The following is a 13456-nucleotide window of genomic DNA, read 5'->3' as shown; positions in this document are numbered from 1 at the left end:
ATTAATTAGCACCTGGCCGGCTGTAGTTAAGTAATCAATCAGTCATTAGATAAACTATTCGTCAACACATATGTGGTACGGTATAGGCTACTGTGATGTGTTTATAAAAATTCAAATTTTAATCGCATGTTAAATACGTGGATATTTAAGTTGCTCCAAGTATATTTGAACCGGTCATTGGTGTTCGATCCAACGGGTGATATGGTATTTTAGATTGCTGGTGGTATGACTTCGTAAGAGCAAGTTCAATAGTATAGATAACTACTGGCTTCAATTCATCTCTAGTCAATCTAATAACCAATTCATACCTACAAAACATCGATACATGGTCACATATGTCATATACACATTTTGTCTTGGAGCCCGTGTGCAGCTGGCTATAAATTAGTAGTCCACCTCTCTTCTCTCTCACATCTTATCTCTTCAAAATATGCTTATAGCTAGCTTATAGTCTGCTATTGTACCTGCTCTAGCAAGGAAAGAAAGTATTTGTGTTGCAGGTTCCATTAAGAACAACTAGCTTAACAAGGTAAGTAAATATTTGTAAATTGAACTCACAGCTAAGATCAGTTGACTTGAAATATCATGTTCCAATTTCAAATCTGTGAAATTAAAGGCACCAGTATTCCAAACATGTGAAATTCAGATAGAATATTGCATGCAGAAGTTAATTGTAAACCAATGTAAAAAAATATAGTGTTTACAAAGGTACTTATGAAATTTAATTTAATTTTGTGGTATCCAGGTTTATATTTATTAAGTGTGATCTCCAATATGACAAAGTTGACATTTTAAACTTAATTACATGTAAAATTATTAATTGACGGTCATGTCCTGTCAAATTAGTATCCTTAATTGTTGGTATGCATGACTAATCACGCATTAAGTTTGGATAGAACAATTAACCGTGTCGGTTTTTTCTTGCACGATGATCCTTTAGTTGAGATAAATAAAATATTTTTATTTGAAAAATGGATAAATAATCAATGGCTAAGATTTATTTTAGTTCTTACCTCTAGAGAGGTAAGTTAGGAGAACTGTAAAAGACCTCTAAATACAGTGTTTTGCTTTCTAAATTATAGCGGTTTAAATTTAATTTTGAATCTTAGGATAAAATGTAAAACATCCTAAGGGTGTGTTCGTTCTTAAGGGGAAGAAAGAAAATTCCAAAACAGCTATAATCGGTGTAATTTTTGCAAAAAAAATTCTATCTAAAATTAAAATTGTTTTTAAAAAACATATTGATTTATTTTAAAGTTTGCAATAGCTAATAAGATATCTCATTTTGTTTTATCTTCTTCTTCTACTTCACTCACTGCAAACACAACTTAAGTTGATATTGTCCAAAAATGGTAAGTGTGTGTTTGTTAATTTTGAAACTAGAAAAAAAATGTAGAACTAAGGAATCCATAACATGGTCGATTTTATTTGTTACTTAATATGGATTCTTAGTTATGATCCACTTATTGATAATAAAATCTGCCTAATCAATACACAAATCTTTGTAGTTATTACAGTAGAAGATCTCTCAAAGTTTCTAAATAAATAAAGATACGATATAGATATAGATATGAATATTAATATAGATAGATATAGAGATAGATATGAATATCAATGTCAATATAGATAGATATAGATAGACATGAAGTTAGACAGATGGGTACACACATGCCAAACATTATTTAGTCACTGTCATGTGAATCTAACGCCACTATGACCAGTACTATGGGTCTATTTGGATAAGCTTTAGATTCTGAGAAACAGCTTCAGCTTCTGAGAATCTAGAAAAGCTTCTAAACCCAACTTCTGAATTCTTAGTTTATTTTCCAGAATCTAAAAAATTATGGACCGTTTGAGCAGCTTCTAGTATAAACAGTTTTTCCTAAAAGCTGTAGCCAGAAGATATATATGCTTTACTCTGTGTAGGCAGCAAAGCCAGCGATAAAGATGGAGGAACCAATGCGTTACAGTTACTACCACTACGCCGGCCTCGTCGTGGCTCTGCTCGTGATCGTCCGGCTGAGGAAGCGCGACGGCGGCGACGGCATCAGGCTGCCACCGGGGCCGTGGCGGCTGCCGGTCATCGGCAGCCTGCACCACCTCGCCGGGAAGCCGCTCGTGCACCGCGCGCTGGCCGACCTCGCGCGCCGGATGGACGCGCCGCTCATGTACCTCAGGCTCGGCGAGGTGCCCGTGGTAGTGGCCTCGTCGCCGGACGCCGCGCGGGAAGTGATGCGGACGCACGACGTGGCGTTCGCGACGCGGCCGTGGAGCCCCACCGTCAAGATCATGATGGCCGACGGGGAGGGCCTCGTGTTCGCGCCCTACGGCGACCTGTGGCGGCAGCTCCGCCGGATCGCCATCCTCGAGCTGCTCTCCGCCCGCCGCGTCCAGTCGTTCCGCCGCGTCAGGGAGGAGGAGGCCGCCCGCCTCGCCGCGGCCATCGCCGCGGCGGCTCCGGGCGAGCCCGTCAACGTCAGCGAGCGGATCGCCGTGCTCATCACCGACTCGGCGGTGCGCGCCATGATCGGGGACAGGTTCAAGAGACGGGACGAGTTCCTGGAGATCCTCGCCGAAGGGCTGAAGCTCGTCTCAGGGTTCAGCATCGGCGACCTGTTCCCGTCGTCGTGGCTCGCCAGCTTCGTCACCGGCGGGGCGCGGCGGGCGCGCGAGAATCACCGCAAGAACTTCGAGCTCATGGACTGCGCAATCGAGCAGCACCAGGAGCGGCGAGCCGCGGCGGCGGCGAACGGCGACGTGGTGGAAGACGACGATCTGGTGGATGTCCTCTTGAGGATACAGAAGGGAGGTGGCCTCGACGTGCCCCTCACCATGGGAATCATCAAAGCCGTGATCCTAGTAAGCACAGCATCACTTCCAACCAAATGTTTCTCTTCTTTTTAATTTAATTTCTTTCTCTTCGTTTCGATTCATTTAATTTCTGGTATTTATCTCATTTAAATTGATAATTGTGATGTTTTGTAGGATCTTTTCAGCGCCGGAAGTGAGACATCAGCGACGACAATCCAATGGGGCATGTCGGAGCTCATGAGGAACCCAAGAGTAATGAAGAAAGCGCAAGCCGAGTTGCGCGACAATCTGCGAGGAAAGCCAAAGGTGGTCGAGGAAGACTTGATCAATCTAAATTATCTAAAGCTCGTTATCAAGGAGACACTGAGGTTGCATCTGCCAGCACCTTTGCTCCTTCCTCGAGAGTCTAGGGAGTCATGCAAGATCCTTGGATATGATGTGCCAAAGGGCACTACTGTGCTTGTAAATGCATGGGCGATTGGCAGAGACTCTAAATATTGGGATGACCCTGAAGAGTTTAAGCCTGAGCGGTTTGAGGACAGCAAAGTTGACTTCAAAGGTATGGACTTCGAGTTCTTACCATTCGGAGCCGGACGAAGAATGTGCCCTGGCATAATGTTTGCATTGACAAACGTAGAACTCGCTCTTGCTACCCTTCTCTATCACTTTGATTGGAGCCTTCCTGGTGGGGTGAAGCCAGGCGATCTAGACATGACAGAAGAGATGGGCATCACCGTTAGAAAAAAGAATGACCTATATTTAGATGTTGTCGTTCATGTGCCACTCCATACAACACCTTAGTGTGTAGCTGCTTTTCAGACCCAAATGTTATAGAACATTGAGATCTAGTGTGTTCCTTCCATTGTTTGATAAAAAAATGTACGCGGTCAAATCTCTGGTTAATAATTAGAGAAAAATTATACTCATGCAATATAGTCCATGCTCTTAGGGCTTGTTTAGCAAGACACCTGCTCTCGGGTACTTGTATGATGGAGTTAAATTCAAGCCAAACACTATAAATCCTTAATTTTGTAAGAATAGAGCGCTACACTTTTTTCCTAACGTAAAGTAACTCGGTACCAAATTTTACGTTAAAAAGTTACTACCTTTAGTTACTTTTCCAGAACATATATAGGAAGGGTGAAGGCATGAAGCTACCTTTTGTCACCTTCACAACTCAAACCGTTTTAGATTTGGACCTCTACCTAGTACAATGCTACTATGCAATCTCTCGTATTATCTCTGAGAAACAATACGTATGACACCACACAACTGACCAGCTAGCATGATGCAGCATGCAACAGAAATTACCGCCATTGATGACAATCTGAAAGGTAACTGTTGAACTTGTAAACTGAAGTTGATGAATGACAGCAGTAGGACCTTGAATTGTATGTTCTCATCTACTGATGCACTGCAAGGTAATACATGAAGATGGAGTGACTAATCAAGGTAATAATCAACACCTTGTTTGTATCGTACAACAAAAGAACTTGATTGCCCAGCTGCCCAGCATAAGCTGATGACAATTGCAAAGTTAACAACTGAATTCAGTGGAAACTGTCGAATTGCTACCTTCACCATCAGGACTTGCCTTCTTGAGGACTTGCCTTGTTTCTTCTTTTGTTTTCTTCGTCTGTACCTCTCTAATTTTTTTTATTTAACGTCATTTTTAAAGTTTAACAGTCCATCTTATTCCAAAAAATTATATAAATATTAACAATTATAATGATGCTAAATGTTCCTTTAGAAATAAATTAAATCATAATTTTTTTAATAAGATACATAGTCAAACATAGGTCCAAAAAACAATGATACTGAATAAAAAAATTGGAGGGAGTACGTTGTTCAGGCTTCAAACTTCGAGCAATTTTACCATTCTGAAGGAGGTACCAGAAGGTACCACTGTTTTCTATGTAGGACTAGAGGGTACCAAACTTTACATAGAAAACAGTGGTACCTTATGATACCTCCTCAAGGATGGCCAAAATGCTCTCGAACTTCACTATATTGTATTGTGGAGTACAGCCGTCTGAACTTCTGAAGTAAAAAAAAATATCCGGTTTCCTGGAAATAGACCGCGAGGTCAGTTTACCTCCCTCAATTACGGGCTGAGTTCGATTCTTATCCTCCAACTACAAAACCAGATACAAATAGTCCCTCAACTATTAGTACTAGTCCAACTCAAATCCCTTAGCAGTTTGCATGGTTTTTTGTCATATGTGGCGCCTACGTGGCAATGTTGTTAGCAATTTTTTTAAAAAAAAACTAAGTGGGACCCACCTTCCTCCTCACATCACCGCTCTCTCCGTCACCACATAATCATCCTGCGGAGGCAGAAACGGGTATATTTCTTCTCACGCCGACAATAGCAAAAAAAAAGAAAAAAAAAGCCAACAACAAATCACTCCACCAATAAAAGAGAATCATGAACTCAACCAAGAACAACAGCTAGCTATCTCTCTTGTCATGAAGAATAGAAGAAAAAATGTTTTTGGCATTACCGGTTACCGGAGTCGACTGTCTATAACTCGTGACCGATGAGCTAGCTAGCACACTAGCATGCTAGCAAGCGGTTCCTACTCTTACTAGACGTGCGAGAGCTGACACCACGGACGACGCCTCCGCCACGTGCCTGATCAATGTGCGATGCACCAATATGGACACGGTGATGAGGCATAGTCGGTGGAGGTCGAGCTCGAACGCGTCCGGCTGGAGGCAACATGGGTGGCGGCCGAGCGCGGCTCGTACGCCGAGGCTACAAGGATCCTCGATGCTCGACGGGAGTCGCTGAGCGAGTTGACGAACTTCATGTTCGGCAACGCCATGTGCAAGGGGCTCGCGGTGGAGCTGCAATGGTTGAGCAAGTTGGTGCTCGCCAGCATGAGCTCGCACACGCAGCAGCGCATACCGGCCGCGTGTTCGACAACTTTCATTGGAGCACCATCAGAGAGATAGAGAGAAGGGAAGGATTAGGGATTTTTTATTTTTTTTTTGTTACACAACGTCGAAACGAAGAACGAGCAAAGATGAGCAAAAATGTCATGCATGGCCCATATACTATGAAACCACACTCTAAACCGCTTAGGGAGGTAATTTGACTCGTTTTAACAGTTGAGGGAGCCTCTATATGCGGTTTTGTAGTTAAAGGATGCGTTTCAAATTCGACTGATAGTTAAGGGAGGCAAAATAACCTTTTCTCTTCATGATCCTACTTTAAGAGTTTTGTGCCGGCGTGGGCCACATTATGGACCGTATGGGCCTTGTGGGGCCGGTTTCACACATGATCCACAGGCTGCCTATCGTGCTTTTTGGCCCAATTTCAACAGTTGCATACCTAGTTTGACTAGACCTAGAGATAATGGGGTGATTGTTTAGCTTATTAACAGAAAAAATCAAACAGTATATTTGTAAATATAAAATAATTTATAAATAGTTATTCGTAATCTAAAAGTCAATGTTAAAAAATTAATTATGAGGAAAAAATTTAAAATATATTCTAAATTTAATGTTAAAAATTTAAATATTAGCTTAAGCAAAAAACATAGGGCGGAATAGAGAGGTGGGATGCAAAGACTGACGGTGTCAACGTCGTCAGAACTCAGAAGTGTCCAATGAGCAGTTACGCGACCATATGGCCATATCATCGGGTAGTTCGAGGCAAGGGCAACAAGTTTTCAAACTGACGAATTTGTTCATATTGGAAGAGATTCCAATGTTGATGCTCATAACTTGGCCAGAAGTTCGATTTGTCCAGGATGTCTGTAACTCGTGTACTTCAATTGCTTAATTAAGGACAGAGATTTTCTCAAAAGAAAAGGAAAAAGCTGGTTGCTGCACTTGTAACTGAAGTTGGTGACAGCAACAGTCCAACCTTGGATTGTATGTTCTTATCTTCTGATGCACTGCTTGGCAATGTATCCAGGTAGAGTGATTAATCCAGGTGATGATTTTCTCTGTGCTTTGCATTCACTAGTTTGTTTCATTGTATCAAACAAAAAAAAAATGTTGCCTTGAGATGAGACTGATGACAACTCTCTGAACTCTCAGTGGAAATTGCTGGCTTCAGCATCAGAAACTGCATTGCCCTTTTTTTTTTCTTCTTTTTTTTTTCCTTTTTGGCGTTGTTGAGACCTTTCTATATGGACTCGAAGTGGTCGAACACCTAGCTTGGACGCCATGGCCATGGTGCAGGGCGTCGCCGAGTACTTGCACCTCTTCTTGGCTCTCCTCGTGCTCCCTCTCCTGCTGCTCAAGGTGGCGAGGGCGAGGCGTGCGAGCGGCAATGGCGCCGGCCAGCTGAGGCTTCCGCCGGGGCCGTGGCTGCTGCCGGTCATCGGCAGCCTGCACCACCTTCTGGGCAAGCCCCACGTGCACCGCGCCATGGCGGAGCTCGCGCGCCGGCACGACGCGCCGCTCATGTACCTCAAGCTCGGGGAGGTCCCCTTCGTGGTGGCCTCGTCGCCCGACGCCGCCCGCGAGATCCTCAGGGCGCAGGACGCCAACTTCGCGTCGCGGCCGCGGAGCCCCACCCTGCGCGTCATGATGGCCGACGGCGAGGGCCTCGCGTTCGCGCGCCACGGCGCGCACTGGCGGCGGCTGCGCAAGATCTGCGTCCTGGAGCTGCTCGGCCCGCGGCGCGTGCGGTCGTTCCGCCGCGTCCGGGAGGAGGAGGTGGCGCGCCTCCTCGCCGCCGTCGCCGCGCGGGCCGGGGACGGCGACGTGAACGTGAGCGAGCGCGCCGCCGTGCTGGTGACGGACACGACGGTGCGCGCCATGATCGGGGACCGGTTCGAGCGGCGGGACGAGTACCTGGAGGGCGTCGCCGAGGTGGGCAAGCTCCTCCTCGGCTTCAGCCTCGGCGACCTGTTCCCGTCATCGCGGCTAGCCAACCTCGTCAGCGGCACGGCGCGCCGCGCCGAGGCCAACCACCGGAAGATGTTTGAGCTCATGGACTGCGCCATCAGGCAGCACCAGGAGAGGAAGGCCGCCATGGACAACGACGAGGAGGACATCTTGGACGTGCTGCTACGGATACAGAAGGAAGAATGCCACGGCGTCCCGCTTACCATGGGTGATGTCAAAGACACCATACTTGTAAGCATCATGGTTTCTCACTTTCTCTCTTCAATCTAATTGATCAAACTCTTTTTTCCATTTCATCATTTAGAGCATCTCCTGCAGCTTATCTAAATTTGATCATCAATATTTTTATTTAGATGATCATCTAAAACAGTTTTATCCTTCATATCTCTTTATACTTCAACAGATTATCTATACATGACATTCTCCATATCTCTTTTGAGGATGGAGGGTGAACATCTAAATATGGAGTTTCTTTCTCCTAATATGAATGGCATCTAAAAATAAATAATGTGATAGATGTTCTGCTAGAGATCATTTTTTACTCTTCATACTCTATTTCTAATATGGAAGATGGGATAGATGTGTTGTTGGGATGCTCTAAACCATCTGATTGTGAATATGTAAATATAATGTTAATTTAACTATTCTGACATCTCCTTTTAGGATCTATTTGCTGCGGGTACGGAGACATCAACAGCATCGCTCCAATGGGCCATGTCGGAGGTCGTGAGAAACCCAAGAGTGATGCAAAAGGCACAAGCCGAGCTGCGCAACAAGCTTCAAGGGAAGCCAACGGTCACCGAAGATGACTTGGTTGGCCTCACCTACTTCAAGCTTGTCATCAAGGAGACCCTAAGGCTACACCCAGCCGCGCCGATGCTTATCCCGAGGGAGTGCGGGGAGTCGTGCAAAGTGTTATGGTACGACGTGCCCACGGGAACCAACGTGCTCGTGAACGCATGGGCGATCGCCAGGGACCCCAAGTATTGGGACGACGCGGAGTCGTTCAAGCCAGAGCGGTTCGAGAATAGCAAGTTTGACTGCAGGGGCACCGACTTTGAGTACATACCATTTGGGTCCGGACGAAGGATGTGCCCTGGACCGGCGTTCGCGCATGCCATCGTGGAGCTCGCGCTCGCCGCGTTGCTGTATCACTTCGACTGGGAGCTCCCCGGTGGAGCTGCGCCGGGGGAGCTGGACATGGCCGACGAGACGGGCGTCGTCGTTCGCCGGAAGAACGACCTCTGCCTGCGTCCGGCCGTCCGTGTGCCGCCGCGAGCTGCCATGAGCGGCCATGGTGCCACTGATGGCAGTGCGCTGCATGTGTGCTAGCCTAGCGTTATGTGAAAATGTAACCTGGTCGGTTGGATCGCATGAGTGAAATGCTAAATAAAATGGTCAAACTGGGACTTGGTAATTTGATGGTTGGTGTGTGATTAATGATGCAAGGAGAAGCTGGTAATTTGATGGGAAATTTGCAAATTTACCACTAGTTTCACCCCCTAACTTGGAATAGCCATTAAAAAAACAAATATGGCAAATTTGCCACTGGCTTTGGTCCCCGTTGCTTCCGTTTGCCACTGCCGTTTGATTTAGTGCAATTCAAGAATAAAAATAATTCATAAAAAGGAGAAAACATTTCACCTTGCATCTCACGATCTATCTCCCTTCAAGAACCCTAATCCCCACGGGTGGTGGCAGCAAAGGGCAGCGGTAGCCTGGTAGCGGCGGCGGGGGTAGCAGCTAGGTGCGGTGGCGCCGGGGGAGCAACGAATGGGGGTGGCGGGGGAGCAACGGTGGCTGGGGCGGCGGGAGAGCAGCCATGGCTGAGGGCGGCGGCGGGAAGGGAGCAACAGCAGCAACAACTATGCAGCGGCGGGAAGGGAGCAGCAGCAGCAACAGCTATGTGGCGGCGACAATAGCATGCAGAGCAACAAGGCGACAACCAGAGCACCATTGAACGGTATATAGTGCACATATTCAGATATGTTAATTTTGCATGCATTCAGATATGGTTTGTGAACCAATTCTCCTTGATCTACTGGAACATTCCTCTGTTTTTGCTTATGTTGTAGGAATGGTTCAGGCTTCTTGACCACTTTCTAACGATGTTAATCTAATCAGTCAATCCAATGGCAGGTATCGTGTGCTCTTATCGTTTTTGATGGCAAATATGCAGTTATATCCAAATGGCAAATCTACAATACCGCTTCAAATCAGTGGCATATATGCAATTGGCCCTAATTTGATTGATGTTAGATTAGTTATGCAGGGAGATGATGCAGACGGCATCAAGTTTTATGTTTATGTGGCTTGCTGAATGTTGACATGGCAATGGCATAATCTGACTCGATTAGTCGACTGTTTTGTTATCGTGTAGAACAGAAGTGCATGTATCCAATTGGCATATAATACAACTGAAATGCCGACGCCTCGTACTCTGGTTGATGTAATCACCAGGCATTCACGTTACAGGTGCAGATATCCAAGAATAAATTTGTATAAAATATATTAATATAAATTTAGAAAAGAATAGGCATTCACCTGATAAACATTCTTTACCGGTACATATATCATTGGATACATACAATACAGTGAACAAATTATTTCATACTTTGTATTAAATGCTAGTACAATACATCTCATACTTTACATACAAACACTGATCTGAGAGCACGATCAAGCTTCCTGATGTACATTGATATGTACCTCAATTGATTCTTAATCGTTGATTATCTTCCTCCATTTTGAGGGCCATAAATTGTTTATGATGATAGGTGCGCATTGGGTTTGAACTTAAGGGTGAATAGTCTACTCAAAACCACACCATGAGCAAGGTCAAACCACTCGTGCCATATAGTAGCTAGGCAAGGTTTAGTATGAGACTAATACCCGCAAGGTATGTTAAAAGACATCAGGTGGGAAACGCCCAGGCATAGAATTGTTCTGCTGAGCCTGCTTCAGATGCACTCTGAGTGCATAATTATTTATCTGCAATGTGTCAAACATTTCACAAAGGATCATTAAAGCAACTTTATTATATATTTATATGTAAGGAAGATATATCACTAACAATCAAAATCAACAGGAGTATGGAGTACCTCGAGAGTTTTTAGCTGTTCCTGATACTGCAAAACCAGTTGTTTCAGGTTATGAACCTCCTGGGTCCTCTCATCAAACTCTTTCTGGCGCTCATGTTGGATAGCAACCCCCCTTTTCAGAACAGCATTCTCTCGCAGATGTATTGTCAGTTGCTCCTTTAGCATCACATTTTCCTAGGGAAAGTAAAGCAAAGTTACTTGTCAATCTGCCTTGGGAGTAAGTACTATCAATGAAAAGTGCACATGATGCTGGTTAGTACCTTGTGCAAATTATGCACTGCTTCAGTTCCTACTCGCTCCATGATTGATTTTTCCAATGCCTCCAGAGCTCTTGAGGCACGAGCCCGGGCATCATCAATGTCTGATGCACTCATCATCTCTCTAACAAATAGCTCAACCCATTCAGAACCATGATGATTTGTCTGAAAGTTTTCAGTAGCAGGTGGGTTTTCAGTGAGCACATCCAAATGTCCATTACTCACAACACCTGTCCAATATTGCAAAATGAAAAGTTAGCAGACTTTTTAAAAAATATTTTGGTGTTGGCATTGGGGTTGGGGGAGAGAGGGGAGGATTTAATTCATGAAGGAGACAAATGATTCAGAGAGACAGGCCAACATAGGTTTCCAATCAAGCTGTTATATCCTAGAGGCGATCAAAGATAATTAGCGAAATATGTCACCTAGCAGGCCACTGAAAATGAGATCACACTCACTGATAGCTTGCTGTTCGTGTATGAAGTAGACACATACACAGCAATTTCAAACAAATGCTGAGCCTAGAGAACCTCATATACACAGCCATAGTTCCAGCTTGACACTACTCAGTACTCGCAATTGTGTATTACTGATTTGCTCGAATTGATTCGTCCATCAATGAAGACAGCATAGTTAAACCGAAACATACCATGTTTGCGCGGGATATAAGGAACATGGCAGCTCAGTTTGTCACTACTGTCATCTGTGATATTATGTTGGCAAGTTGCCAACAAAAATAGTAATACAGTGTAGTAAGGGAAAAGCAGGGTTGGGAAATATGCCACGCAGTGTGTTCAAATAATCAAAATCACAGTTTCACGTATCTAACAAGTTTATGGAAAATCAAATTGGGCAAGCACAAGAGAGGAAAGTATGAACAATGCATGCCTGAATGTTTAGCATGCAACTGTCTTCAGATGTAAATTTAACAGACATACCTTCAGCCGATAACTTAAGAGCTGCTGGCAGGACGCTATCAGATTCACCTACCACGGCTGATTCCAGGCACAGCTTATTCAAACTCTTTATAGCAGAATCTAAATCATCTCCAGTTGCCTCAAGAGCTTTTTCAAGTAACTGAAACCATGTGGAAACTCATTAGCAAACAGCTAAAAATATAGATACCATATAGCACTGCTGGGAACCCATTTTACTTGCAGAAATGCACATGATGAAAGCAATCCAATCCAGTTTTCTGACAGTATATGCATACCAAATTGCAGATAGCAATCAGATTGACAAGAAAATTAGCACTATGCTTTAAGGAAGCATGACAACTTATTATATCTGTCGATCACATTTACATCCCCGATCACATTTACTTAACTCCTAATCAAGCTTGGTTGCAAAATGGATAGGCCATAGCTAGCCATCTAATGTTCAACTTTCACGCAACACCATAGTTGGTATCAATCAGCAAAACATCTCAATCAAACGAGATCTAGCTATTGCGTCCATTGCTCGAGGCACTACATAATTCTAAATTAATAATAATAAATAATATTAAGGGCTAGCCACTTGGTCAGGCCGGAGACGAACCTGGGGATCCATGCAGGGGAAGATGGAGAGGAGGTGGTGCAGGAGCGCCTCCCGGCGGTGGGCTGCCTCTTCGAAGGCGCGGGCCGGGGAGCAGCGGGAGCGCTTGGAAGGAGGGTGGTGGTGGTGGGGAGGAGGAGAAGGGGAGGGAGGGGAGGAAGGGATGAGCTCGTCGGCGAAGATGGAGGAGGACCTCTTGCCGCACACTACGGCAGACATGGTGGCCCCCGCCGCCCGCTCCGCCTCGCCGCGCCGCAGATCCGTCCGCCGCTCGTCGTCGTCGTCGTCGCGCTGCTGCTACCACTACTCTCCCCCGCCCACGCCCGAGCCCACGCCACCCACCATCTGGAAGCCGCTCCGGCCGCCGGCGACCCCCTCCTCCGGCGATCCACGGCGGTGTGGGCCTCCGGTGGCGTGCGTCAGACGATTTGTCGCGGAGTCCGGAGGCGGCCGCTACGCATTACCCAAGGGGAAATGGAGGGGATGGTTGGTTGGGTTAACCGGTCGACCAGATGAGTTTTTATTGCGATCTGCGACGCCACGCCAGCTCGATCGATCGCTAGTAGATTACTCGCTTTTGGACGTTGGAATGTCTAGGCAGGTTACGGTGGACCGGTGGAGTCCACCTGGTTCACACCTTCACGACTCACATTCGTTCATGTACGATAATGCTCTCTTTATTTTTAAAATATGATTATCTAGTACTGAATTTAACATTTACTTTTACAACAAATTTAAACATACTCTGAATTTTTAATCTTTATATTGTTAGAAAGTATCCAATATGGGATAGGTATAGTTTAGAACGAATATAGTATATATTAAGTGCTAACTTTCTATGTTTTAAAATAAATTGAATGTGGGGAGTTTAAGATTTTCAGTCTT

The 13456-nt window shown here is 45.1% G+C and overlaps 3 protein-coding genes across 3 annotated transcripts; 2 read left to right on the top strand and 1 right to left on the bottom strand.

Moving 5' to 3' along the window:
* Window positions 1-1947: 1947 nt before the first annotated feature.
* On the top strand, window positions 1948-3848 carry LOC102706358 (desmethyl-deoxy-podophyllotoxin synthase-like). The gene is made up of 2 exons (XM_006648323.3): window positions 1948-2859; window positions 2986-3848. Exons 1-2 carry the CDS (start codon window positions 1948-1950, stop codon window positions 3610-3612), a joined length of 1539 nt encoding a protein of 512 aa, XP_006648386.2. The 3' UTR covers window positions 3613-3848.
* Window positions 3849-6990: 3142 nt separating this feature from the next.
* On the top strand, window positions 6991-9131 carry LOC102706076 (zealexin A1 synthase-like). Its single transcript, XM_040521126.1, has 2 exons — window positions 6991-7908; window positions 8341-9131. The coding sequence occupies exons 1-2, from the start codon at window positions 6991-6993 to the stop codon at window positions 9007-9009; spliced, it is 1587 nt and encodes a 528-aa protein (XP_040377060.1). The 3' UTR covers window positions 9010-9131.
* A 1091-nt stretch (window positions 9132-10222) lies between these two features.
* LOC102717037 lies at window positions 10223-13082 on the bottom strand. The gene is made up of 5 exons (XM_006646926.3): window positions 12575-13082; window positions 11974-12112; window positions 11039-11265; window positions 10779-10952; window positions 10223-10668 (listed from the first exon to the last, which is right to left on the bottom strand). Exons 1-5 carry the CDS (start codon window positions 12788-12790, stop codon window positions 10582-10584), a joined length of 843 nt encoding a protein of 280 aa, XP_006646989.1. The 5' UTR covers window positions 12791-13082; the 3' UTR covers window positions 10223-10581.
* Window positions 13083-13456: the final 374 nt, after the last annotated feature.

This window comes from Oryza brachyantha, chromosome 2 (genome assembly GCF_000231095.2).
Source record: "Oryza brachyantha chromosome 2, ObraRS2, whole genome shotgun sequence".
NCBI lineage: Eukaryota > Viridiplantae > Streptophyta > Magnoliopsida > Poales > Poaceae > Oryza > Oryza brachyantha.
Note: the sequence above shows the minus strand (reverse complement) of the source record. Positions and strands in the feature narration are given on the sequence as shown.